General features: G+C 35.6%; 2 protein-coding genes across 23 annotated transcripts in view; both read left to right on the top strand.

Annotated features, from left to right (window-relative positions):
- The window catches only part of ccdc6b (coiled-coil domain containing 6b), a 28895-nt gene extending 22073 nt beyond the window's left edge, over positions 1–6822 (top strand). For 2 of the 21 annotated variants that reach the window (NM_200241.2, XM_087274749.1), the window contains 2 exon segments: positions 69–190; positions 3590–6822. In NM_200241.2, coding sequence (NP_956535.2) covers positions 69–190; positions 3590–3742 — 275 coding nt within the window. In that variant the 3' untranslated portion in view covers positions 3743–6822. 21 annotated transcript variants of the gene reach the window in all.
- Positions 6823–9634: 2812 nt separating this feature from the next.
- On the top strand, positions 9635–26500 carry slc16a9b (solute carrier family 16 member 9b). 2 transcript variants are annotated; one of them, NM_001003552.1, is given in 6 exon segments: positions 9635–9829; positions 12306–12530; positions 16247–16390; positions 18900–18995; positions 20891–21721; positions 25438–26500. In NM_001003552.1, coding segments are annotated over 5 exon segments (1461 nt in total). In that variant the 5' UTR covers positions 9635–9829; positions 12306–12325; the 3' UTR covers positions 25623–26500.
- The last annotated feature ends 1215 nt before the right edge of the window (positions 26501–27715 follow it).

Here is a 27715-nt window from a genome sequence, read left to right as displayed (position 1 = left end):
CTGCATTAATATTGAACTTGCTTGTTGAATTTGCTGACTGTGCGTACCTCATTTGTTTTATTCTGCAGGACTGTCGTATGTAAGTCACACAGTGGGCTTTACTCCACCAACTACGCTTACCAGAGCAGGCATGTCCTACTACAACTCACCCGGCCTGCATGCACATGTAGGAGCCTCGCACGGCATTGCAGTGAGTTCCTTCTGATCTGAGCTTTCTGCTTATGCTTCTGTTTAAAATCATCAAAGTACGACATAATCTTATATTAATTCTTTAAGTCAGCAGTACAATGTTTACGATATTGTGATTCTGATGGTGCGTTGTCTCCATTGTTTCATGTTACAGGTCTTTAATAAACACAAGTCATACACAATATTAATTCTTTGTCCACTGCAGCATTACTTTATATTCTACTGTACATTATTTCTGTTAAGTAACAAGACATTTGTCTAAGCAAAGTCAGACCTTACTGTCCTCAGTAAATCATTAAAAATCAAGGCATGATCATGTTTTATTTCGGTAAAATAAGCGTAATCTAGAGGCCTTTGCCTTTCATATAAGCCACTTATGATACCAAATGATCAACTTGAAGTCAAGCTACTATTTTTTTGTTCTTAAAAATTCAGGTAGTGTATGACACACAGGTTAATTTGAAAGAATATGTAATAAGAAATCATTCATGTTGCTATTAATGTTACAGTTAGTAGTTTATTTTAATAGCTTGCTAAATTTGACTGAAATGACAGTGACTGCATCTTAATATACATTTCATAGAGCAGTTCAGTTGAACCGTTTTCTGCAGATACAATCAGCACTTTTTCAATGTGGGCCTTTATCTTGTTTTATTGTGTTTATTATGTGTGAAAGGTCAGTCGGGTTATATTTCAAACGTTTGCCATCTGCAGAAACCAGCCTGTTCTTCCGCTTGATCTAAGATTACATAACTTATTTATTGTTACATAACCTGCACAAAAGATAATTGTGGCTCATTAAAGCTTAAATGTCAGCAGTTTATAGAAAGTAGTTTACAATCCAAGTGATGAGATTGAGCTTTACTAACTGTTTATGATTGCCAGTTTTAAAAGTGATCTTGTAGTTCCTGCTTTTTCAGAAAATATCCATGTTACACAGCTCAAATGTATGTCAATAGTTACAAAATCGCAATACACGCTTTGTAGCCTTTATACTTTAAGTTGATATCAAAACATTTAAATTATTCTTGTCTTGTAAAATTATAAACATCTATTTTTTTATAGTAAAAAACAAAAAAACAAGAATGTATTAGTATTTATAGTAAACATATCTAGCATTAAATTGCATTTAATATGTGAAGTCATTTGTTACGTGTTTAAGATGTTAAAGTGGGATGCTGTAACTTTTAGGTGAGACAGGTGTAGTTTGTGCGACAGATCCAGAATGAGGCAAGAATCAATTATCTTATTTAAGCTTTTTACTCAATAGTTGAAACAATATGTAACAATAATAAATGGGGGAAAAAAAGAAATAAACATTTATAATTATTATCTTAAAACAAAAACAACGAGTGTAAGCCAAATCAAAGAAGTTAACAAAACAATCCTTAAATCTAAAGTCTAAACTAGGCGTCAAAAAAGAAACACAAATAAAACAGAGATATTTAGTGTACACGACACCCGAACTAAATTAAACTACAAAACTCAAAGTACACAGGTGGCAAAACACTCAAGCTAATCTAACAAACATCAATCTAAACTAAAACAAACCGGATAAGTCTGTCAAAGCTTAGTTTAGAATCACACAACAACCGTCACATTATGTTACTTAAAGCCAACGAAGTTCAACCAGCAGACTTGAATTACCACAGTAAACTGAGATAATAAATCACTGAATAGACAAAGCATTGCAAACAAATTGCGTGGAGCACAAATGGTACGCGGAGGCAGAGCGCACCTCACACACTGGTCTGTCAGGGCTTTAAATCCTTGCGGCTCGTCTTGGGATTCGTGGAACCGAAAATGTCATGATGATGGACAGAATGGTAAACCAATAAGAAACCTAAGGGCTGAGCAAACGGAGAGGAGGGTGAAAAAAAAGACAGAAAGAAAGCATAAATCATAACACATTTAATTTGGTTGTAAATATACAATTGATAAATCCAACAGAATATGATAGAATTTATCATAAGCATGTCTAGTATTAAATTGCATTAAGAGAAAAACAGATTTAATTTTGTTAAATCCTTTTAATATTGACATTTATTCAGAGGAAAATTTGATAAAAATCTGAAAATATCTCTAAATGTAATTGATAACTCAAGCAAATTGAAATAACATTCATTAACAACTGGGGTGTAGCGAACTAGGCATTTAAACATCTTTATTTCTTTATTTAAATCTAATCAAGCATCTATCAATTGGAGCAAATACAATTGTTTTCATAAAAGTTTAGCAACCAAATGTTACATTTGTGATCATTTAATGTAAAAAAAAATAAATAAATAAAAAATCACTTGTGTTCCAGTATCCACGAAAATAAACATCATTTGGCAGTTGAGATGTGTGACCAGCGACTGTACAACTGACCATTTAAATTGCAAATTACTTTATTCTTGTATGTTAGTTTAACAAGTAAAGCTGTGGCAAAAAAAATATAAATAAATTTACATTTACTTAGTTATTTGCTTAAGTAGTAATAAGTAAAGAAAACTAGTAAAAAAATTGAACGGACAAGTAAATAAATACATTAATAATTAAATAAATAAATAAATACATTAAGTGAATGAATAATTAAATAAATAAGAGAATAAGTAAATTAATCAGAAAATAAATAAGAGAATAAATAAATTAATAAGTAAATGAATGTTTATAAATAAGTAAATAAATACATTAGTAAGTAAATAAATAAATACATTGAGTAAATAAATTAATTAATTAATGAGAAAATAGATAAATAGAAAAAAAATTATAAGAAAATAAATGAATTAATCAGAAAATAAGAGATTAAATAAATTAATAGCTAAATAAATCAATAAGTAAACAAATAAGTGCATAAGTAAATAAATAAATACAATAGTTAGTAAATATAATAAATAAGAGAATAAATAAGTATATAAATTAATAAGAAAATAGATAAATAAGAAAATTAATTAATAAGAAAATAAAGTAAATAAGTGCATAAATAAATAAATACATTAGTAAATAAGTAAATAAATAAACAAGAGAATAAATAATTTAATAAATTAATAAGAAAAATAAATGAATTGATCAGAAAATAAATAATAGAATAAATAAATTAAGTAAATAAATGAGTGCATAAGTAAATAAATACATAAGTATATAAAAGAATATATATATATATATATATATATATATATACATATATATATATATATATATATATATATATATATATATATATATATATATATATATATATATATATATAATAAATAAATAAATAAATAAATAAGCAAATAAATTTATTAATGAGAAAATAATTTAAAAAATACATTTAGTAAATTGCTTTTAATGATTGCAGAGAGCATGAAATTAAATAAACAAAATAAGTTTTAATTAGATTATTTATTTAACTGAATTGTCTTTTCCTTTGCAGAGACCTTCTCCAAGGCGAAGCAACAGTCCAGACAAATTCAAGCGGCCTACGCCGCCACCTTCCCCCAACACACAAGCTGGTGTCCAGCCGCCGCCACCTCCTCCACCCATCGCACATCCAGTGTTCTCCCACAATGCTCCACAGCAGCCTTAAACCATTGCAGCATCAGAAAAAGACTCGAAACAGAGCTGCTACACTGTAATCTTCACCATCTCACACATAAGCCATTCATCTGTGCTCTTCATATTTTGTGCTTGAGATGCTCTTAAGGCATTCAGAGGGAATCTATAGCACACTTTTAGCTGGTACTTCGTACTCTAAGTGTGTGTCAAATGATATACACCCAAGCAATCTCTTAGAAATTGCTGTGAAATACTAAAAATATTACCAAGAATATAATGTGCATCAAATATTTTTTTATAGTTGGATATTTTCTCATGTTCAATCACTTTAAAAGTGTCAGTCACTAAACATCATAGAAAGCCACAAGTTAAAATCACAGTCAAAGCATTTATAGATTAAACTTTAATGTTACTTTTTGATATGTTTCGGTGATATTATTAATATCTTGTCTCAGAACAAGAATAAAAACTAAATTCAGCTTATACAGCAAATGTGTTTTATAGTTGCCTCATAAACATAGCTGTAAAATATGCCAATCATGCTAAATCTCACAAAGAAATGTCTAGGGCAGTGTTTCTCAACCACGCTCCTGCAGGACTACCAGCACTGCATGTTTTGGATGTCTCCTTTGTACATTTACATGGCTTTCAGTCTCTGCTAATGATCTGATGATCTAAATCAGGTGTGTTTGGTTAAAGAGCCATGGAAATGTGCAGAGCTGGTTGTCCTCCAGGAACATGGTTGAGAAACACTGGTCTAGGGCATAGGTCTCAATCTCGATTTTTGGAGGGCTGCAGCTCTGTTTTGCTCCAACCCTAATCAAACACAGCTGATCCAAATAATCAAGGTGTTCTCGAATACCATAATTAGTTGAATCAGCGGTGTTTGATTAGGGTCAAAGCTAAACCGTGCAGAGCTGCGGCCCTCGAGGAATAGAGTTTGAGACCTATGATCTAGGGCATATTTCACTCTCAAAAGTCTTAGTAATTGTAAATGAAAAAAGTTGAGAAACAATTTCCGAAACTTTCCAGATTTACTCTTTTAGTAAAACGTTACATTTCAGTAGTTTGAAACAATATATCGGGAAACAAGTATGTAAAAAACAGAAAATGCAGTAGCAGTACAGTATATTACTGTAACATACAACACCAACCCAAACAATATATCACTTTAAACTATTAAAGATGTTCAAAAAAGTCACTTTTTCAAACCTTTCAATGCTAAAAGTCGTCGGAAGAATGAATAAGATCCCATAATGCAATTCAAAAGCATGAATAAATGTAGAAAAATAAAAATTATGAATCACAAAATACAGAAAACTGCTCATTTACAGATGTTTTCAGTGTATTCAGATTGATTTTGAATTGAAATATGACCTGCACATTAAGTGACTTGTTTAAATGACTGTCTTTTTGCAGCTGCTATAGTAATGCCACACTTTAATTTTCCCAATGTGTTCTAGAAGCTTTATATATGTTCTCCAAGACATTGAAGGTGTAGATCAGGGGTCACCAATCTCGGTCCTGGAGGGCCGGTGTCCCTTGTATGGTTTTGCTCCAACTTGCCTCAACACACCTGCCTGGATAATTCAAGTATACCTAGCAAGACCTTGATTAGCTTGTTCAGGTGTGTTTGATTAGGGTTGGAGCTAAAATGTGCAGGACACCGGCCCTTCAGGAACAAGTTTGATGACCACTGGTGTACATCAAAGGTGTCAAATCCAGTTCCTGGAGGGCCGCAGCTCTGCACAGTTTAGTTCCAACCCTAATCAAACCCACTCACTTGTAGGTTTCAAACAAGTCTGAAGGACTTAATTAGTTTGATCAGGTGTGTTTAATTAGGGCTACAGCCAAACTCTGCAGAGCTGTGGCACTCCAGGAACTGGATTTGACGCCTGTAGTGTAGATTAAGGAAGACTAGAGCAGGGGGGACCAACCCTGTTCCTGGAGATCCACCTCCCTCAGATTTCAGCTCCAACCCATATCAAACACACCTGCCTGTAATTATCAGCCACTGTTCAGGTCCTAATTAATTGGTTCAGCTGTGTTTGGGCTGAAATCTGCAGGAAGGTAGATCTCCAGGAACAGGGTTTGAGTGTGTTTCTGTAGAGCGTTTGCCTTCTCATAAACTCACCTCTGCACAAACAGTGTCTGATACCACTGTGATTATATATGTATAGTTTTATTTTACCTTCAGAAATTCTGCATTTGAACAATTGTGCTTGGAAGCAAGTCCAAGCTTGGGTAAATAACTTGTTGTATGCTTTGCAAAAACCATATGGAAGTCACTTTTTAAGTGTTGCCTCCATTAGTTTATGCTTGTAATCAGTTTTTGTAGGAGTTACCAAATAAATCCCAGAGTTGGTGCAGCTGAAAGCAAGTAGACGGAAGAAAGCGCTTTTTAAATACTGTGAATAAGTAATTTCATGCAGATGTACTGCAGATCAAAGCAAACCAATGATTCTTTTCCTGGTACTAACCAGCTTGTTTTTAGTTAAGTGAGCTGTTTAAGATTGGTTGCCATGGCCATGTGGACACTGCAAGTGTACATAGATGCAAAACAACAGTGTTTGCTGCAGCTTGACATCTGTGCTCTTCTTATTAGCACATGGTGTGTCTTTAAATCAGTTTGATTTTGTCTTTAGAGCTTCGTTCATTTAATCGAGGATGCGTATATTTAAGTTGACGTTTCACTTGTTTACCGTATTACTGTAAATAGTCATGTCTTTGTTTTTTAATTCTGTGTTTCTGCATTTGTTTTCGTTCCTTTTAGTCATTTTGTTGGCCTGACTAGATCTTTTTGTTTTTTTCGGTTGACGAATGAATGTAACGTTTGCTCAGTTTACTGCTATCATTAACCGATGGGACACCTTTGAGCCTTAACTCACTGTAGTGTTGCTAAATGTAAGCGTCGTCTAGCTTATTCCCACATCCGACTATTAAAGCCTTAAAATGTGGTTCGGCTATTCCGTGGTTTGTTTGTTTGTCGAGCAGATGATAATTTCCGGTCCATTTGAAACAGGTACAGGCTGTGCGTTTCGTGATTTTTGTATAGTGGAAACATTATGTCATGGTTATTTTTGGTTATTAAAACATTGATGATGATCAGAACTTGATGATCTCTGTCTTTTCGGGTTTTATTTGCAGGGATGGCTCACGAAAAACTGAAAATGTACTCACCTCTAAGTGATTGCAAACCTTTTCTTTCCATTTGAAGGCAGCAGAAGATATTTTGAAGAAAGCTGAAAACCTGGCTGTACCCATAGACATCCATAGTAGAAAAAAACAACTACTATAGAAGTCAATGGTTACCGGTTTTGAATATTCTTTAAAATATCTTATTTTCTGTTTAACAAGACAAAAAGTAGGTCAAATGGTTTTGGTCTATTTACAATCTATATATTTTTTTTCTGTTGAACACAAAAGAAGATATTATGAAGAATGTTGGAAACTTTTAACAAAATCGTTTGTTCTTACTATGGAAGTCGATGGTTACAGATTTTTGTATAACATTTTTTAAAATATATTTTGTGTTCAATTGAAAAAGAGGTGAAGGGTGAATAAATCGACAGAATTTTTCACTGTTTAAAATGAAGTCTCTTTAAATTGAAATGCTTTGTGTTTCTATTAGTTGAGTTGCATTGGAAAAGATATACTGTTCTCACCGTGTTTGTGTGGGTTTCCTCCCGGTGCTCATGTTTCCCCCACAAGTCCAAAAAACGTGATATAGGTGAATTGGGTAGGCTAAATTGTCCATAATGTATGTGTGTGAATGAGAATGTATTGGTGTTTCCCAGTGATGGGTTGCAGCTGGAAGGGTATCCGCTGCGTAAACAACATATGCTGGATACGACCCCTGTTTAAAGGGACTAAGCTGAAAAGAAAATGAATGAATGAACAGAAAAGAAGATATTTTGAAGAAAGCTAAAAACCTGGCTGTAACCATAGACATCCATAATAGAAAAAAACAATTACTATGGAAGTCAATGGTTACCGGTTTTGAACATTCTTCAAAATATCTTCTTTTCTGTTTAACAGAAGAGAGTACTGTAAGTTGGAAGTTTAGAAAAAAAAATTCTGTTGAACACAAAAGAAGATATTTTGAAGAATGTTGGAAACCTGTAACCATAGCTTTAGTTTTTTCTACTATGCAAGTTGGTTACATATTTTTTTATATAACATATTTTTTTTAAAATATCTTTCGTGTTCAATTGAAAAGGTGAAGGGTAAATAAATTATGAGAGAATTTTTCATTTTGGGCAAACTGTCTCTAAAAATACTTTGTGTTTCTGTTGGTTGGGTTGCATTGTAGAAAATATACTGGTTGTCGATGAAACATTACGCAAACACAAGTCTCAATTATTATTATTATTTTACATTCTGCAAAGTAAATATGTAAGCATAATCTTTCATTATGCGTGTCTTTAATGGTGTTTCACATAATGAGAGTATTGTGAGAACCTTTTATTCTTTATAGCAGGGCATTCCCCTGGAACAAAAAGACCTTGGATTGAAGCTGTGAGAAATTTAGCAGAAGGACAACACTGATGTCTGTCCCATTGGCAGAATTTCAAGGGCCTCCTTTGATAAAGATTGAGGGTTTTAAATGTGTATTTTATAGTTTATATTTACAAACAAAGCTGATAGTAAAGAGGTGGATATTCCATGGGAATGGTTTGGTCTTTTGAGCGGTGTGTGAGAATCATAACAAATGCATTTTGCATTATGTATCTTAGAACATTGCCAGTAAGGTATTTTGGCATTACATTTGCATACAAGAAAAACATGTGTGCCACACATTTTACAGTTTAATTTGTTAGTTAAAATAATAAAAATTGAGCTATAACATTGAACATTTTGCTAAAAGATGTTCTAAAATCCAGTCAACAGTTAATTTTCATAATGAAAATGTCATTTTGTGTTTTTTCACCAAATCAGTGACATATTTTATGAATTTGGCAATTAGAGTTAAAAATCCTGTAATTTTCTGAACAATTTAGTAGTTTTGATCAGGACTGAGGTTGATTAACAGATTTATGCAAAAAAAAAAAAAAAAAAAAAAAATCCAATACTCTTTTACATCAGTTTAATTCCGTTTTCATAACAAAAGGGCAGACAATTTGAACAGTGCACAAGAGTTAATGATGAATTTTGCAATCTGTAAGGTTACACCTCCAAACTAACCTCCACAGCACAGCAGAAAAGAAAATGTAGGAGTGAGATTGTTGAAATTCATCTAAATTAGCCACTTAATTGCCAAAGCAGCTGCCATATGTTTTCTGAGACTACAGATGGAGCAGCATGGCTATTTTACAAGATATCTCCTTTTGTGTTCTACAGAAGAAACAAACGATTGGAACCACATTAGGATGGTCAGTCTGAGGACTACCCTTTTTTGCTGCAGCGACACGTTATAAGTGAATAAAACACTGTTGCCCCTTTAAGATGGGAAAGGCGGCAGATGATCCCGGCAACACGTGTCCCTGCTGTATTGTCATCGTTTACCGGTTTGGACTGGAACTGCAGCGCACACACATCTACAGACTGCACGTGGCATGTGTTTACAATTGAATTTACAGTACGAGAAATAAATGAAAGCGTTCAGACTAAGAAAACGTTATGTCTGCATGCATTTCCTACGCAACAGAAAAGCCACCCATCATTTTTAACTGACACAAAAAGAGGAGTCTATTCATTTTAATATTTTACCAGTATTAAAATTCCCAACTGCGATCAAAATGAATCGTTCGAGGCTTCACGGGAGACAATCGATGTTGATTGACATTTCAGTCAGGCCGTGTTCATTGTCAGTGAATGAGAAAGGAAGTTAGAGCATCGAAATGTGAAGCTGGACCAGCGAGAACAGCTTCAAACCGGTTTAAACGCCTGGCAACAAAAGCCGGAGCTCGAGCAGAAAAAAAGCACAGTGATGAAGGACAGACCGGGATGTTTGAGCCCAGCACATCCACAATCATCCTGATAGATCTTAGCGGTCATATCGCATTATGACACGATGATATTACATATGAAATCATAACGCGGGGTTTGCCCAGAGAGCCAGTTCAACATCCTGAACTGAATTTACCTCGGAAATCATCATCATTTCCCGGTTGGTGAGGTAAGAGATTGTGTTTATTGTCTTATAGAGGTGGTATGCTGTTTTAATATTGAGTATTCAGTCTTGTCTTGAATGTGTAACTTCTCCAACAGGTTTTAAATGCGACGTACGTCATCGTTTTTGGAGGTGCTTTTGTTTTCATTTTAGTTTTTTACTTGAGAACATTCAAAACAACAGGTTGAATTTTGAAGTTGTATATGAAAACAATAAATGCAGAAAATGAAATTAAGAAGTGCTTATTGGTCCAGGAGCGCGCACGGTTGCAGCTGTGCGTGCGCTCTCCGCTGCCTTGCGTCCGTGCGCGTCTCCGGATTTGGTTACGCGCTGTCCGCGCATCCTGACGGTGATGTTTTTTAGGCGAGATTAAGTTAATATGAGGTAAGCTGACGCTGAAATGCGATATATATTAAAACAACAAGAGACAACTTATAAGTTCTCAGATTTATCTGGATTTATAATTCATAGTTATGCGTAAATTGTATAATTAAGCGTTAAACGTGATGTTTCTTTTGTTCTGGAAACTACTGATGGTCTTCCATTCGCTTTCAGTCACTTATAATATAGACCTATATGGTCCTGCTTAATATTAAGTGGCCTTAACTCGTCTGTATTTACACTAATATTATTACTTCCTACAATGTGGTTATTGTGTAAATACATGTTTTTGCATTGTACTTATACTTGATTAAATACCTGCTTGTAATTGCATCTGTAATTTCTGTAATGACATTTATAATTACAACTTTGGCTATCCCTTACACCTTAACCCACCCTTACCTACCCATACCACCAAACCTGTCCCTAACCATACCCATATCCCACCTAAAGAGCACCAGAAGTGTTCTGCAATGTGCAATGTATTTAAATTTTGATGTAAGTGTATAGTAGTTAAGGACACTTAATATAAAGTGGGACCACATATATTCATTTTTAGTTTAGTTTTTTTCCCAGGCATTTATGTTTATTTTTTAAAAGCACAATTCAAAATTTTTAACTTTAGAGAAGTTAAGAAATTAATAGGTCTAATAACACTGATTAAAAAAACCCCAAGCATATTTTAAGGAAAAATAAAAACAATATGACTAAATGACAATGTCTTTATTTAAATTTTTGAAGAAATTTTATATATTTTATAGAATAAAATGAATATTAATATTTATTTTCAAGTGGTTTCTTATTTTTTCCTCATAGCAGTATAGTGTAAAAATGCTGAGTTCCACACAATTGATTTGTTAAGTTAACATATTAAATTTTACAAATTTAAGTGGATTAAACATAAACAATTAAGTTGACCCAAAAAATTCTCTAGAATTGTGTTGTGTAGCTCAATTTAAATAAGTAGTTTTACCAAACGGCAAATGTCATTTATTGAGTGTAGAAAGAAAGACTATAAAATAGGAATTAATTAAAATTTTATTTTTATTCATTTGTATTTTATTAATTCATATTTGCTGAATGGTTTATTTGCTGTTTCTGTATACTAAAAAGGAGATAAAAGTGTCCCATTCTGTAAAATGAATAAAATCAAATGGATTTGGGACGTTGTTTTACTGCAGTGGTTCCCAAAGTGGGGGTCAGGGCCTCCTGGGGGGTCGGCGGATAATGACAGGGTTGCTTGATGATTTCCAAAAGTCAAATCAATTTTATTAAACTAACAGAATATCATATTTTATTCATAACTACACCCACACATTTACATTTTTTACATTTAGTCATTTAGCAGACGCTTTTATCCAAAGCGACTTACAAATGAGGACAAGGAAGCAATTTACACAACTATAAGAGCAACAATGAATAAGTGCTATAGGCAAGTTTCAGGTCTGTAAAGTCTAAGAAGGAAAGTATTAGTCAATTTATTTTATTTTATTTTATTTTTGAGTACAGTAGGTAGTGCTGTTGCCTAACAGCAAGAAGGTCGCTGGGTCACTGGTTCGAACCTCGGCTCATTTGGGGTTTCTGTGTGGAGATTGCATGTTCTCTCTGCCTTCGCGTGGGTTTCCTCCGGGTCCTCTGGTTTCCCCCATAGTCCAAAGACATGCGGTACAGGTGAATTGGGTAGGCTAAATTGTCCGTAGTGTATGAGTGTGTGTGTGGATGTTTCCCAGAGATGGGTTGCGGCTGTAAGGGCATCCGCTGTGTAAAAACATGCTGGAAAAGTTGGCGGTTCATTCCGCTGTGGCGACCCCGGATTAATAAATAAATAATAAAGCCGACAAGAAAATGAATGAATGAATGAATAAATGACTATAAAGCTGACATGGTTGTTAGACTGTTGCACTTTTTTATTTTGTCAATATGCTCATGTTTATATAGGCCTGTTGTGTGTGCAACATTTGTATATATACCTGTATAACCACCTCTGAGGAATGTGGGGGTCGCGAGTCATTGGCATCGTTATTTTTGGGGGGGGTCACTAGCTACAAAGTTTGGGAGTTCCTGTTTTACTGAACAGTTTCTTTTAAATTGTTTTTTTCAGCTCAGGAGCCCAGTGTGAACATGAGTGGCCTGAACACTAAGCCTGCCCCGGATGGCGGATGGGGTTGGGCTATCGTGGTGGCCTCTTTCATGGGTCAGTTTCTTGCCTACGGGTCGCCCCAGTCTGTGGGGGTTCTGTACCCTGAATGGCTGAACACTTTTCAGGACAGCAAAGGCATGACAGCTTGGGTCGGCTCTCTGGTGTCCGGGGTCGGGCTCATTGCTAGTAAGTTTATATGAGATCATTTATATTAATGAATGTAATAAATCTACTCCGCTTTTCTCATCCAGATTACTTACAAGGTGTTGTTTGTAACACATTACAAATAGTGTATGTAGTAATACAGTAATACCATGTATGTAATAACGTAATTTATTAACAATAATAAAATAATTCATTATTATAATATTAATAAATATTATAATATTAATAATAAAGAAAGCATTTCATTTTGCAATCTGATCAGGGACATTGTAATTACCTAATACTAAAATTATAGGGCTTGGCTATTGGGCTGCCAAATAGGTTTTTTTTCAATAGAAATAAAAAACAAATTAAATTAAGGTATACATAAATTATATAAATATTAACAAAAAACGTCTTTACATTTTTTCTTGTTTGCAAAAAAAAAAATTTTTTAGTTAAATTTAGCACTAAATTAACTAAAACTAAAGGTAATAACTTAGAAACACATAGACATTAATAAAAAATGTATAAAAAATTACAAAAACAAACAACATAATGACATGTAAAATACAAAACAGAAAAATAAATAAGTGAAAACTAAGGTTACATTTTATTTTATGGTGTCTTTGTTATTCATTTAACCACTGCATTATATTAATTAATTACATATACTTAGTGTTTGGTTAGGTTGTGGGTTAGTTGTTGTATGTAATTATGTATAATTAATTGTAATAACTACAGTAAATGCATTTACATATGTTACAAGAACAGCTTAAAATAACGTGCTTCTAAAACTAATCCACATTAATAATAAAAACTACTGATTAAAGCATCCAAATTGCATATAATCATTTACTACCCGCTGTAAATATATCATGGTTATTGTAAATCACATATGCAATTAACCTCATTGAATATAAAGACCATGATTTACAACTCCATATGATCATAAATAAACATAAAACTATAAATCTTGTCCAATTATTGTTTGTTATCGTTATTATTGTTAATTATTATTATTATTATTATTAATATTATTATAATAATTTGTATTATTATTATTAATTTTTATTTTAAAATGAAAAACAAGCTCCTTTTGTTATAGGCCTTGGCCTTGTTTTTTTCCGTTATGAAACGTGTTTACCATTTTAAAATAAAGAGTAGCATGTCAAATCAATCGGACCACAATTGTTTAGTGATTTTCTGTTTGTGTCAGTGGGCCATTTGACGTCACATACTTTGCTTTCAAGAGTCAATCAGAGTCTGCTTTTGATGATCTGTCTAGTTAAATTACTCCACTTAAAGGAATAATTCACCCATAAATAAATATTTTCTCATCTGTAACTTACACTGAAGTAGCTCTTTATGGAATTTCTTTCTTCTTCTGAACACAAAACATGATATTTTGAAGACTGTTGGAAAATAATCCATTGACATCCATTGTAGCAAACACTATGGAAAACACTAGATATTTCAATCGTATAGTTTTGAATGTAGCGTCATTATGGACACTAGCGAAGGAAGCCCTGTCTTCTCGTAAAGTAGCCAATCACATCATATTGGTTAATTTTTTGAACAGTGACAACCTGTGACGTGCTCTTTACTGTATATTGTTTATCATGCTACTTTAAATATTCGGTCTGAAATAGCATGTAAATGTGGTTTAGCAGTAAGTGTAATTCCTGCACACAACCGACCAACCCCTAAGCATACAGTAGTCGCTTTAGGACAAAGTATGTTAGAGTGAGACCAGTGATCCTTGCATGCATGAAATTGCACATTATGATAAGTTTTGCTTGCTACACAACTAAAAACGTGCTAGATGTAGTACAGTTTTGCAATTGTAGCATTATAAAGTACTATAAAGTTTTTTTTAACTGGCGAATGACATGATCTAATGGGTTGTCTAAGGTCATACTTTATTCTTCTTCTTTACTGGATCTTTGAATTTGTATTTAAAGTGAACCTAGCATCATGCTAGTTACATAGTTTGATTGACAGAATGACATCTTATCTTGTCCTTCGGAAACAGCCAAAAAGGTGATTGTGTTGTGATCTCATTCAGGGGTGCGTTTCCCAAACAATAACATAACTCACGGCTAAACTATCATAGTTTACGATGCATAGTTTGAGAAACAACGATGTAGTGACGAGTGTTTCCCCAAACCTGTAGTTTCTCTGTAGCAGATCCATCGTTTTAACCACGTTAGTTATAATGTAAAACGCCCATAATGATGCTCTAAACGGGGTGGCAACAACTTCTTAGGAAAGAACTCCATAATTTCTTTTGCAAATTATATTGTTTTACACGCATATTTAAAAAATATCCAATACTAGATTTGATAAAAACATGCACTCATTTTCCTTATTAATTGAAATATATGTAAATGGCTCATACAGAGCCTGTTTTCTTCACAAATGTTATTGAGAATATTCTATATCCTATTCTAAAACATAAATGACTTACAAAAGCTAGCACGTATTCTAATATCATATATTAATCATATAAATAAATAATGAGGCGATATATTAAGAAATGAAATTTAATATTTTTTATTTATTTGAAAATGAAAAAAAAACACTTTAATAATAATAATAATAATAATAATAATAATAATAATAAATAACGAACATTATATTACCGAAATCTCCTTAAATTTATGTTTCTGGCAAATTTCTGTAATTCAACCTCTCTTATTTTACAGTAAATTTCTGTTATTTAACGGCCGGTATTTTAGGTTTGTTTTTTTTCAGCACCCCAGCTGCTGGAAATAAACTGTAAAAATACTTTTTTTTAAATATGCAATGAACTCCTTCAAAATATGCGTATGCTATGCTTTTTGTTTTAACAAGCTTTGGAGCAATGACGATTAAAAATATACTAGCTTTGGAGACATAACATAAATTCCGGCTGTGTTCGAAATGACATCAATGTTTTCAAAGTGCACTGTGAAGGGAGCGCAATTGTGAACATAAAGATCTCTAAAACTAACTGTAAAAATACATTGAAAGCAAATTACAGTGATAACTTAAATGTTTTGTTTTTTTTAATCATTCCAAATTTAAATGTTAGAATGTTCCAAATGAATAGGGCATAGGGTGATAAATGGAAATAGAACACAGCCAGGAACTATATTTCTAACTACAGCTCCAGAGGTGTAGTTGTAAGTTTGCGACTCAGTTTGCGAATGTTCTTTGGAACGTCGGATTTAGGAAACATCAAATCAACCAACTATTTTTGTAACGACAGAACTTGCGACCTCAGCTGGCTAACGATGGTTTTTGGAAGCGCACCCCAGTTTGACTGTGCATGCACATTAGTTTAGGCAACCTAAACAATGTTGTTTTTTGGCCATGATTTGAACATTTAATAACACAATTTTTTAGTGAGTTCTTGTTAAATTTTATTGTTAATTCCAAATATAAAAAAATGTAATCATAAGCTTAGCAAACAGTTTTGGTAAATTTGATGTTTTCCCATTCAAAGAGATAGGAGCTGCCTGAGAGGCGTTTCAAATATGGCCGCCAATTGAAATAGGGACTTTGATAATAGGAGCAAAACACACTATGGAAGTCAATGGCTACTTTTTTCCCCAAAATCCTTTAATATATTTTCCTTTGTGTTCAACAGAAGAAAAAGCAAATTGAAAGTGAGTAAATGAGGACAGAAAGAATTTTTTTGAGTGAACTGTCACTTTAAGCAGCTTAAAGTTTTCACTGTTCCCATTCTCTAATAAGGCAATGTTTTTTTGCAGGTCCCATCTGCAGTGCATGTGTTGTGAATTTCGGGGCTCGTCCTGTGACCATCTTCAGCGGGGTCATGGTGTCCGGAGGGCTGATGCTTAGCGCTTTTGCACCCAATGTTCAGTTTCTCATATTCTCCTATGGTATTGTTGTTGGTGAGTATCCCACAGTTGTCTATCCCACTTTTCTTCTATGGCCGATGGACAGGGTTACACTAAAATATATAGTCCCAGTAAAATGTTTGGAGCTATTAAGATTTTTATGAATGTTTTTACATTTATAAAGTCTCTTATGCTAACCAATGCTGCATTTTGATAACCTAAATCAGTGTTACTCAACCACGTACCTGAAGGACAACCAACTCTGCGCATTTTCCGCACCAGTCTCCTTAACCAAACACACCTGATTTACATCATCAGCTCATTAGCAAAGACTGAAAGACCTGTAATAAGTGTGACAAAGGCGATATCCAAAACAGGCAGTGTTGGTGGTCCTCCAGGAACATGGTTGAGAAACACTGCTCTAAAAACTTGACAAAACTGTACAGTTTTGAATGATTGTGGACATTTAAAGCAACACTCCACTTTATTTGAAATTAGGCTCATTTTGCAAGTCTCTAGAGTTCAACAGTTGAGTTTTACAATTTTTGAATCCATTTAGTCGATCTCCAGGTCTGGCAGGAGCACTTTTAGCTTAGCTTTGCATAGATAATTTAATCAAATTAGACCATTAGCATCTTGCTCAAAAAGTCCTATATCAAGTTTGACTCTTCTGTAGTTAAATCGTGTACTAAGACTAATGGAAAATGAAATTCCATTGAATATCTTCTAGGCAGACATGGCTAATAACTTTAACTCTGGTGTAATAATCAAGGAAGATTACTGCAGAGAGCAGTGCACATCGGACAGTTTATGGGGTGTACCGCTGGATCGCGTCTGACTAAAGTGTGAAACGTGATATTTAATTCATCTTGTCTCTATCTCATGACTCTTCGGTCTTTTGACTCTATCAGGTAACGTGTCACAGCGTCAGTACACTGCTTCAATCGTTCGCTTTCTCGCTTATGCTTAGTAATTTTAGCGAAAACCTCAGATACTGTTGGTTGGTTCCGATTGGTTGTGCACCTTTTACTTTTTTGTTGACGCCATTATAACGACACAGATTGCTCTGCCTATTCATGCCAGAGTCCTGCGGGGAAAGTGAATGACAGGTGGTAGTTTGTGTACAACTTTTACATCTTTACTTATTTTTGATGTGGTTATGGGTAAAACATAGACCATGCGGGTCAGGTACTTGAAATGGAAATGGTAGGCTACAAATATTTAATTTGTTTTGAATTAATAAAATATTTATAAATAATCAATTCACTGTCATCGTCCATCGTGATGTTTCTCATTAGACATTGTACAATGCCAAATTAATCGACATTGCCCAACCCTACTTACCACCAAATTTTTTTTACTTTTTCACTTCCTGTTTGTTTTCAGTTAAATTCTCAGATTACGTCTGTCTGAGGTTTTGGGCGTGGCTAACATACTTAACCACGCCCCGCCAACTGTCAGTTTTGACAACAAACAGAAATGGTGAGAAGAGGGTGTCTGTTATGTTGTGATAACAACACTTGACCATTTATGTGAAGCTGCTTTGACACAATCTACATTGTAAAAGCGCTATACAAATAAAGCTGAATTGAATTAAATTGAATTCTAAAACCCATTTCCCAATCTTTCTGAATGAAATGTCTACTTTACTACATCCAATCAACTCGCAGCAGAAAAAACAAGCCACGCCCACTGTTTTAATATAAGAACTGCATCCTTATAAAAAAAAAAAACGGCTTCAGCTTTCGGTTCTTGTGGATTTTAATATTCATCTGCCACTACTCAACATAATTCTTAGTGTATTTTAATTGTATGATCAAACAAAATCATAAATGTATCTTCAATAAGCATACGACTTTCTAAAACAAAAAATTGTTCCGAACTTTGCATTTTAGTGTTTAGTGTCACAATACTGGAATTCGATACTAATCGATACTGAAATTTCAAAAACCTCCATTTCCTGCTAATATTTGAGCACTGTTGAGCATGTTCTTAAACACTGCTTATTTTCCATTGTGTTCACGTGCTTAACAGAAATGACTGTAATTGGCTGTGAAGGCCAACCGCTGTTTACCAAGGAATTACAGATACAGGGACATTGGAGTGTTTTAAAGCCGTGAAGATCAGCTGGTCTGTTTATAAGCTGACATATGAGCGACCCGCTGATGAATCAATTGATCTTCACAGCTTTAAACACTCCAGTGTTCCTCTAACTGTGTTTAAAATCAGTAAGCAGCTGTGAGTTTGGTGAATTGCTGATTTGTGTTGAGTGGAAAATCAGCAGTGTTTAAGAACTCACTCAACAGCGCTCAAATGTTAGTGGGAAATGGACATTTTTCAAATTTCAGTACTAATTGGTATCATATTCCAGTATCGTAACAACACTTAAGTACCTATAAATGTATTATTACATATTCTGCAGTTTCTCCCGCAGTGTAGTCTTGTTCTCAAGCCTCCACCTAAATCTGTTCATTATACTGTATTTGAATATAAGATTTTAATAAAAATTATATAAGCAGACAAACCTTTTATATAACATCTTCAATTTTGTTTTATTCCGCAGGACTTGGCTGTGGACTTGTTTATGCTGCTACTGTAACCATCACTTGCCAGTATTTTGACAAAAGACGTGGACTTGCTCTCGGCATTGTTACGACAGGTAAATATATGATCAGTCAGATATAATTTACTACCAGTTGAGTGTGTGGACATGCTTGACGCTATATGTTTCTCAAAAGTTTTAATAATCTTTTTAGCAAAAAGCACACATAAAAACGTATTGACAAAAATAAAGCTTTTTTTTTCCGCATGAGCCTCAAATGTGAACTCAAAACTGCTCAAAAGCAAGTACAAAACTATTTAAAGAACCACTTTCATTACTGTAATTTAATTTGCTTTTACATATACTTAGTTCATAATGCGCTAAATGTACATAATGTACATTTGTGACTGCTATGTGGTTAATTGAATCACATGCTTATGACTGGCCATGGCTGATTCCGCATTCACTAACACATGATTCACCAATCAGACTATTCCTAAGTCACTATAAATAACCAGAGATTCTTACCTCTGTTATCTTCGTCCTGAAGAATATTTAAATACTTAATATTTAAAATGCATAATTATTTCTAAATGATTTAATAATAATTATTGTTACTATAAAAATATAAAATAATATTCAATTTATACATATAAGTGTTTGCTGAAACGCATAGGCACAGTTTTAAGGAATAGCCTTAAAGGAATGAATCCCTTTCTCGAAGAGCACCCACACAATAATTAAGCTACCCCTGAGCACTTTTTGTTTGATTTTCGATTAAAAAATCTAATTTATAATATATAATAATATATTACTTTTACACTAAGTTTGAAGTAATCAATCAAAGAACTGGAGAACTTCATAACTTTGATCATTTTAAAATACTGTAGTAGCGTATTAATATTGAAATCCAAAAATTATTGTATAATATTTGAGTTCATTTTAAGCTTTATCTTGCGGCCCACCTGCAGGATCGCTGAGGCCCACAGAAAATCCCTGTATTATTATATAGTGCAATACGTCAGCACGCTAAACATAAGTCTAAATGCACATTAAAGTTACTCAGCTTTAATATATTTATGATTTATTATTCTCAATAAAGCACATCACAAATTGCTAATAAAATTACAATAAAAACTAGTGATGGGAAGTTCGGATCATTTTACTGACTTGGATCTTTGAGTCTCGTTCATCAAGATGAACAAATCTTTTTTTCGAGTCATTTCGTTCATTTGGTTCAATTTGCCAAATTATTATTAAAATGCTGCGAATTGCTTCCAAACACATCTACAACTAGCCCAAAAGGCCGATCACACAACAAATAAGTCATAAATAGAATACTATAAGAAGGAGAAAATAATAATTCAATGTGTACCTGCTCTTTTGTCTATAAAGGCATTTTTGTCTCTGCTCAGCTCACCTCTTCATGTCTTCAAATGTCAGTGGTTTGTTCACGTTACACTGACAGTCACATATAATCCTAACCAATGTACACAGTCTGAGCCGATAGGAGCCATGATAATTAATTCACCTTTCGAGTCTTCTGGTTCTTGAGTCGTTTGTTCATCACATGACTCAAACCCGAGGACTCGAGACGTGAACTGATCAAATCTCTTCCCGACTCTAAATGCATATGACTGGCCCGTGGTGAACGAATGACTCAGACCCGATAGAGGACTCGAGAGATGAACGGATCAATTATTTTTCCGGCTGTAAAGCATATGATTGGCCTCTGCTTTTCCGAGAGAAACGACTCAAAAGACTTGAAATGATTGATACCACCTGCACAAATGTGCGTACGCGCGGATGAACGAATCACTCCCTGAGAGGATTCGTAGTTCCCGAGTAATATTGAAGATTCGTTCAAAATGAACGAATCGTTCAAGAATGACCCATCACTAATAAAAACCAATAAAAGTAAAGCCATTAAAATAAAAACCATTAAAAATAAAGGTTAATAAAACAGTTTAATCCCATTATAACACTCGTTCCCCTTTATCTCATGTTTTCAGGTACCAGCGTGGGAGGTTTTCTTTACGCTGCTGCGCAGAATGAATTCATTGCACTCTTCGGACTCGACGGCTGCCTTTTACTAATTGGCTGTTTTGCACTAAACATCATCGCCTGCGCCGGACTCATGCGCCCGCTGCACCTGCCGGCCTACTACCTGAAACAACGAGCAGCGATGGTCGAGAAAGCCGAGGAGAACGTTCTGGAAAAAACTTCTGTGGTGGAAGACCCCGTCAAAAAAACCCAATCTATCGTCCTCATCACAGGAGACACCAAAGACACGCACGAAAAGAGAAAACTCCTCAATTACGTGACGCTGGTGCGGCTCATGAAGAAGAAGCAGAAGCAATACTCTGAATACTTGCACTCCATTGGCCAAGTGCTTCAGAACCGAGTCTTCTTGGCCACTTGCGTGTCTTTATTCGCGTATTGTTTGGGAGCGTACACTCCGCTCCTGTTTCTAGAGGATTTGGCTCAAAGCGAGGGTCTCATCACTGGGATCAGCACCATCCCTCTGGTCTCCATCATGTCCATCGCTGCTGGAGTTGGAAAGCTGCTGCTGGGCGTCATGATGGACGTTCGCTGGATGAACAGTATTTATTTGTATGCGGTCACCCTGCTGGGTACAGGGGTGGCTCTGCTCATCATCCCTGTCACCAAGAACTACGCTGGGCTGCAGGTCATCTCAGCAGTGCTGGGCTTTTTCTCTGGGAACTGGTCTGTTATACCTTATATGACCACTAAGGTTGTGGGGATGGATCGACTGACTGAGGCGTACGGCATCTTGATGTTTTTTGGTGGATTTAGTATAATGCTCGGACCGCCAGTCGCAGGTAAGATTGTCTCCTAAAACAAATTGTTATGCTGGTTGAATTTCTCCTCCTGTCATTAAATTAAATAATTCAAATGTATGTGTTTTCAATATTCTGTGGAAGGTGTAGCACCAAAAAAAGTTTGTCCAATCAAAACGTTCGGTCCGAACATTACGATTGGCTGTCCTAGCCACTTGTAAAATAAGTCATTGTATCCGAAAAATGTTTATTCCACCAGGGCGTTCACAGCATGGACTGTAAAGCTTTGGACTTAGTATTCGTAACATCACCCATATGGCTTGTTTCCACTGAGTGGTGCTGTACGGTACGGTTTGTGTCGGTTTGTGTCGGTTTGTGTTTGTGTACGGGTCACCTTAATCAGGCTTGCGTTTCCACTACCAAGGGTACCCATTTGGTGGGTGTGGTGTACAACAGAAAGTTTAAGTCAGTGTCATTATCCCTCTAATAAATGTCTACAGTAAAGTTGTACAGGTAGTTCAAATATCATATGAGAAGCACTTCTCACAAAACAGATGCTTTATACACATAAATACTTGTTTATACATTTTTATTGCTAACTTTTCTATGAACATGATTTGATTATAACTGCAGATCAATGACAACGAAATAGCCTAGTGCAGGGCTATTCAATTGGCGGCCTGCGGGCCGAACCCGGCCCCCGAGGCAATTTGTTTTAGCCCTCCAAATAGTGTGACCAAGACAGAAACAAATTAATTTAGTTCAGTCGAAAAAACGCTGATATAGTTATAAAGTGACGTGCGTCTGTTCAATACAGCACGAGCTGCAGGGGCTGTGCAGAGCGTGAGTCACTATAGCGAGTGGCGCGGGCTGCCGAAAACGTTCCAGTGGTACATTTGGATGTGCACTATTAACTGCGCTTTAATTCGCATTACTCGTAAAGGCTTCTCTAAGCCGCATTTCTGTTGCACAGAACAAAACGAAACTGCTGCAATTAAACAAAGTTATGCCAAGTTGCCTACTGTGCGCTAGTTTAAGTTCCAAGTATGTACACCGAGCCTGATACGCACGCACACTGGATTAACTATAGCAGCGGCTGTTCCCATATCACGTCTTTTCTGCTTGCAAGTTTGTTATTTCTAATGTAAGAATATATGACAACACGCGCGCACAAGTGGAGCAACACGCTTGCGTCTTTCCGGGCACACGCAGCAGATAACAGCCCCTTTTACACATACACACCTTTTTTCTGTGTGAACAGGCCCTTTTTGAAAATTCGTTCTGGCTATTTTCCGGAACGAGAAGTTGTAACATTACCGTTAATTTTCCGGAATGCTGCGCTGTGTGAACGCAAAAGGAAGATTGCCGGAAAGAGCGCGTGCACGTCTAGAACGTGTTAAAGTGAGACGTCGGCTTTAGCCAGTCAGTACACTCAGATGCATTCATGTCTGCGCGGTTTATGAGAATAAAAGCCTTTGAATATTTTTCCAGACACATTTAGCTGCTAGAAATTAGTCAGATAATGTTTATATGTTCATCTTAATGCCAAACGTGTAATAATTATCGATAAGATGCTTATGAAAAGCCGTTGTTTGTTTACCTTCAAGCTTTGCGTGTGCCCGTGAAACAGCCCATGAGCGCCAGCACACACCGATATCATGTCGACATGCGAAAGTGTTTCTCTATATGTTTTCATTGAAGTTGTTCACAACACTGATCCATCCACAGAGTTTGTGATGTAGTTAAATGTTTACAAATACAAGCGTAGCCGTTTAGAGCTCATTTCTGGTTAATGATGTCAGAATTACCTGTATTTTGGAATTGATGTGTGAATGCTCTTTTCTGGAAAAATTCTGTAACGTCCTCGTCTGTGTTAACAGCGCTTTTTTTAATTTACCGGTATAGTCGTTCCGGAAATTTTCCATATATTTACCGGTATCACTGTGTGAAAGGGGCTAATATCTGTTACAACAAACAAAACATATGTTAGATGAATTATTATTAATATGATTATGTATGTATGAACGCAGATGGCAACAACAATTAATCTAAATATCTATGCACTTACCCAGTATAAAGCTTAAATTTACATTAGACGTGATAACTGTAAAACCATGATTATTCTTTAGACTATATAAAATCGTACAACCAAAATCTATAATCGTTCATCCATAATTGTTATGCAGTTCAAAACAACATATGAATGTGTCTGAATGAAGAAGACTACTTTTGTTTTGCTCTGAAATACACTTGAATGTTTGAAAAAAAAAAAAACTATTGTACAATGCAGTGATGTTATGTAATCAAAATACAATATATTTACATTTTAATGTAGAAAAAGCCAATCTGGGTGTCTTAAAGAGCAAAAATACAGCATATGGGCTCTTATATGCTGTTGTGTCATCACTCATATTGCAAGTCATATCTCTCCGGCCCATTGTTTGGGATGCTTTTCATGAACCGGCCCCCATGACAAACTAATTGAATAGCCCTGGCCTAGTGTAACGTCTGCAATTATATAAAATAAATATATAAATGCGACATATATGAACACAGACCCTTACAGTCTCTGATATGTTACCAATTACAGATAAACTACTCACAGTCATACATTTAGTCCTTCAAAAACAACACGCAACATAGCCCTGAACCAAACCTCTCATCTGTGTCTCTAATCTTCACCGGCACATGTAGCCTCTGTTAGAGAGTAATTCTGTCATTCCGAGTTCATAATAGTCCAAAAGGCGATGATAAACATGGCAGTTTGTTCATGATTCAGGTTGCTGAAGCAATTTGCTCCTGTGTTTTGTCAGCTTCTTTTTTTCATGCTTCATTCTCGCGTTTGTCCTTTTCTTTCTGAATGGATCAGATGACGGAGACACTTCAATAATCACACACACGTTATTATCATCAGCTCAAGAAGTTCGTTATATCAAATATAGATGCGATCTCAAGATCCCTGCAGAAAGCGAAAAACCGCTCACACTTTCAGACGGCCTCGTAAAATAACAACAGGACACAGCAGATTTTGATCTTCTTGGCTTTGTGGCTGTTCATCAAGACAACGACAAGGTTCGTTTTAGCCAGGGTCATCCTTGGCTCGTTATTATATGCGCATAGAATTTGCGTGTAATCTTTCAGCTGTGTAGTATAACATGGCGGTTTCTTTGTTTTCATTCTGTCTAGCTCCACGAGATCGTGACAAATCTCGTCCAATCAGCGTTCAGCTGCGCGTGTAGCCCCACCTTTTGGTACTCTTTCTCATGTTTGGTACCTTTTTGAACGGGTGCCGAAAAAGGGGTACGGTATAGTTCGGTACGCTTTTTGACAATGGAAATGGCCATAAAAGCGTCCAGTACCGTACCACTCTGTGGAAATGGGCCAATAGGTTTCTGAAGAGCGCAAATATTCATTTACAATAAGGAAGGGCAGAGGGTTGCTGAAGAAATACTGAGAAATTTCAGCTGCTGTCTGGGCTTTCCATGTGTTTTTACACCTCCTTCATGTGTTCAACTTTTTCCCCTACATCATTTAATTTATTACACATGCCTTACATTTTTATCTAATTAATTTTGTTTTCTGAGACAAATGGTGGCGTCCATTACTTAATTCCCTCACTGGATATACTGTATATTCAAATTCAGGACGTGAATTCAAACAGGAACGGCATCCTGAATGATATCCCGATCTCCAGGTAGTTTACCTCTGAATAGAGACACAGCATGTAACCTTATCTTCCATTGTGTTTCTCTCTCCAGGCTGGATTTATGACTGGATGCACTCCTACGATCTGGCGTTTTACTTCAGCGGAGGCTTCGTGCTGCTGGGAGGAGCTGGCCTTTTCCTTTCTGCTTTGTCCTGTTGGAACAAGAACCAGGAAGAAACCAAGACGCCAGACAAAGAATACACTAATGACTATGATAAAGTTGCAACCGTAGCCTGAAGCACGAGATCAAGCTCACACTCGCCTCTTATGAAAAGCTCTTGATTCTGAACGTTACACTGAAGCAAACGAGGAAAGGACTCGTTAATCTGTGGCCTTGTTTTAGGAGGCTCTGGTCCTGCATCCGCAATGCTTTGGCCGTTGTTTACTGTACAGGTTGGTATTGAAATCAGTAGAGAAAGGATTCCTCAGTGCCATGTGTCACCAAACGTTTTTCAAGATGTATTATTTTTGTTTTTTTTTGTATGGACATGTTAAGACTTCACTATACTACACATGTCATCTTTGTATTGTTTGATGGTGCATTCAACAATCCGAAAGGCGTCTCGCAGTATTCAGACGGGTGTTAATTCATGTGTTGTACCAAAGTTTTGGGTTAATTTATTGTGTTTGTAAATGCTGTCTCTCCTGTTCACAGACATGCAGCACTAGACTAGCTGTGCTTCAGTTAGTTTATGCCTTGTTTTGTTGCCTTGTTATAGATTTTATTAGTCTGTCGTTCAGATTTGTTTAAAAACCACATGCGATAAAGCAATATGTCTCTGTGAAAGTGCTGTCAGGTTGTTTTTTATGGCTGTTTATCTCTTTTAATTGTGTACTTTTTTGAAATACCAGCTCTTATTGACTGTTTTACACATTTTTGCAGTAGACTCTGTGTGTTTGTGTGGCTTTCTGTTTGTTGTATGTGTAAGACATGTTACTTGAAATGATTTATTCTATTAATATTCAAGCAACACTGTTTTTATTGTTAAGAAGGAAGTTCTTTACTGGAAGCATTTGGTTTTGGCACCTTCGGATGTAATAGATCTTTGAAACTGCCATTGTTATTTATGTTTCTTTTTATGTTTTTTTATTATTAAACTGTTGATGATATTAAAGAGGTGGTCCAGAGTGTATTTGAGATGCGAAGCAATGTGTGCTCATGCTTCATTTATCACATTATTTTTTCATATATCTTACTTTTTTCCCAGAGATGGGTTGCAGCTGGAAGGGCATCCACTATGTAAAAAACTTTGCTGGATAAGTTGGCGGTTCATTCCGCTGTGGCGACCCCGGATTAATAAAGGTACTAAGCCGACAAGAAAACGTATAAATGAATGAATATCTTACTTTGATTATATACAGCTACTTGGCTAATATGAAAACGACTCGCCCTCAAGAGGCTCTGATTGGCCAGCTAGCATAATGTGCTGTGATTTTTTGGATCAGCTCTACGTCATGCCCCTACAAGCACGCACTTTAGTGCTGTGTAAACAGAAAAGCAGTTAGAGGGGTAGCTGCCTGAAAAATGAAAAGCACACAGCTGAAACTCACTCCTGCTCTCTAAAATAAAATCTGACAAGTGTTCTTCACATATACTCGGGTTATAAGCATGTGGTAGTCATATGAAACGTTCACATGTCTTTTGCGAGTTCGTTATTTGAGATGTAAAACGCAGGAAAAGCGTCCGCATAGAGAGACACTGCAGCGCTGGTGAAGATTGTGGGTGTTTACAGCGGTTTGACTGATGAATATGAATTTGTAGCTAAATTGTTAGCGGTGCCAAACAGCATTTCCTGTTGTTTACATCCTTGGTTACGTCCTTGCTACAACATACCATTATTGCTAGAAACCGTGCATATAATTGATCAATTTTAACAAAATAAAAACACTTGCAGGTTGTGGCTCACAATCCACAGCTTCGTCTCTTGGAGGAGTTTTTCGCCGAATCCAGCACGGAACTGAGAGAGATTCTGGATAGATTCTCCTTTGTCAAATGCTAGCTATATATTTTATATAATTCTCTGGAACATCATTAAAATTAAACTGTAAGCACTTCTCTCTTTGTGTCATGTCCTTTGGAAGCTTAAATACAAAAACAGAAGAAGCTCTGCGGAAATAGCAACGTTTGGACGCCATTTTAGCTTTCTCTGCTACAACATTTCAGCGCCTCTGGCCACACCCTTTCACTGCGCAGGGTGTGTGCGCATGGTGAATGTGCCTAACCTGAAGCATTTATGATCTCACAGGCCCCAATGTATTTTTTGTATACCCCAAATTCGTTTACTGTAGGCTTTGCCAAGCTAACTTTGTAGAAGCTAATGTCTCCCTTT

This window comes from Danio rerio, chromosome 12 (genome assembly GCF_052040795.2).
Source record: "Danio rerio strain M-AB ecotype USA chromosome 12, GRCz13ab, whole genome shotgun sequence".
In the NCBI taxonomy this organism is placed as follows: Eukaryota; Metazoa; Chordata; class Actinopteri; order Cypriniformes; family Danionidae; genus Danio; species Danio rerio.
The sequence above is the reverse complement of the archived record's forward strand: the minus strand, read 5'-3'. Positions and strand labels throughout refer to the sequence as shown.

Coding starts and splice junctions, on each gene's coding strand:
- slc16a9b (XM_087274921.1), top strand. CDS start 12,326: ATGAGTGGCCTGAACACTAAGCCTGCCCCGGATGGCGGATGGGGTTGG. Junction 18,996..20,890: donor TCTCGGCATTGTTACGACAG/GTAAATATATGA, acceptor TCATGTTTTCAG/GTACCAGCGTGGGAGGTTTT. Junction 21,722..25,437: donor GCTCGGACCGCCAGTCGCAG/GTAAGATTGTCT, acceptor TTCTCTCTCCAG/GCTGGATTTATGACTGGATG.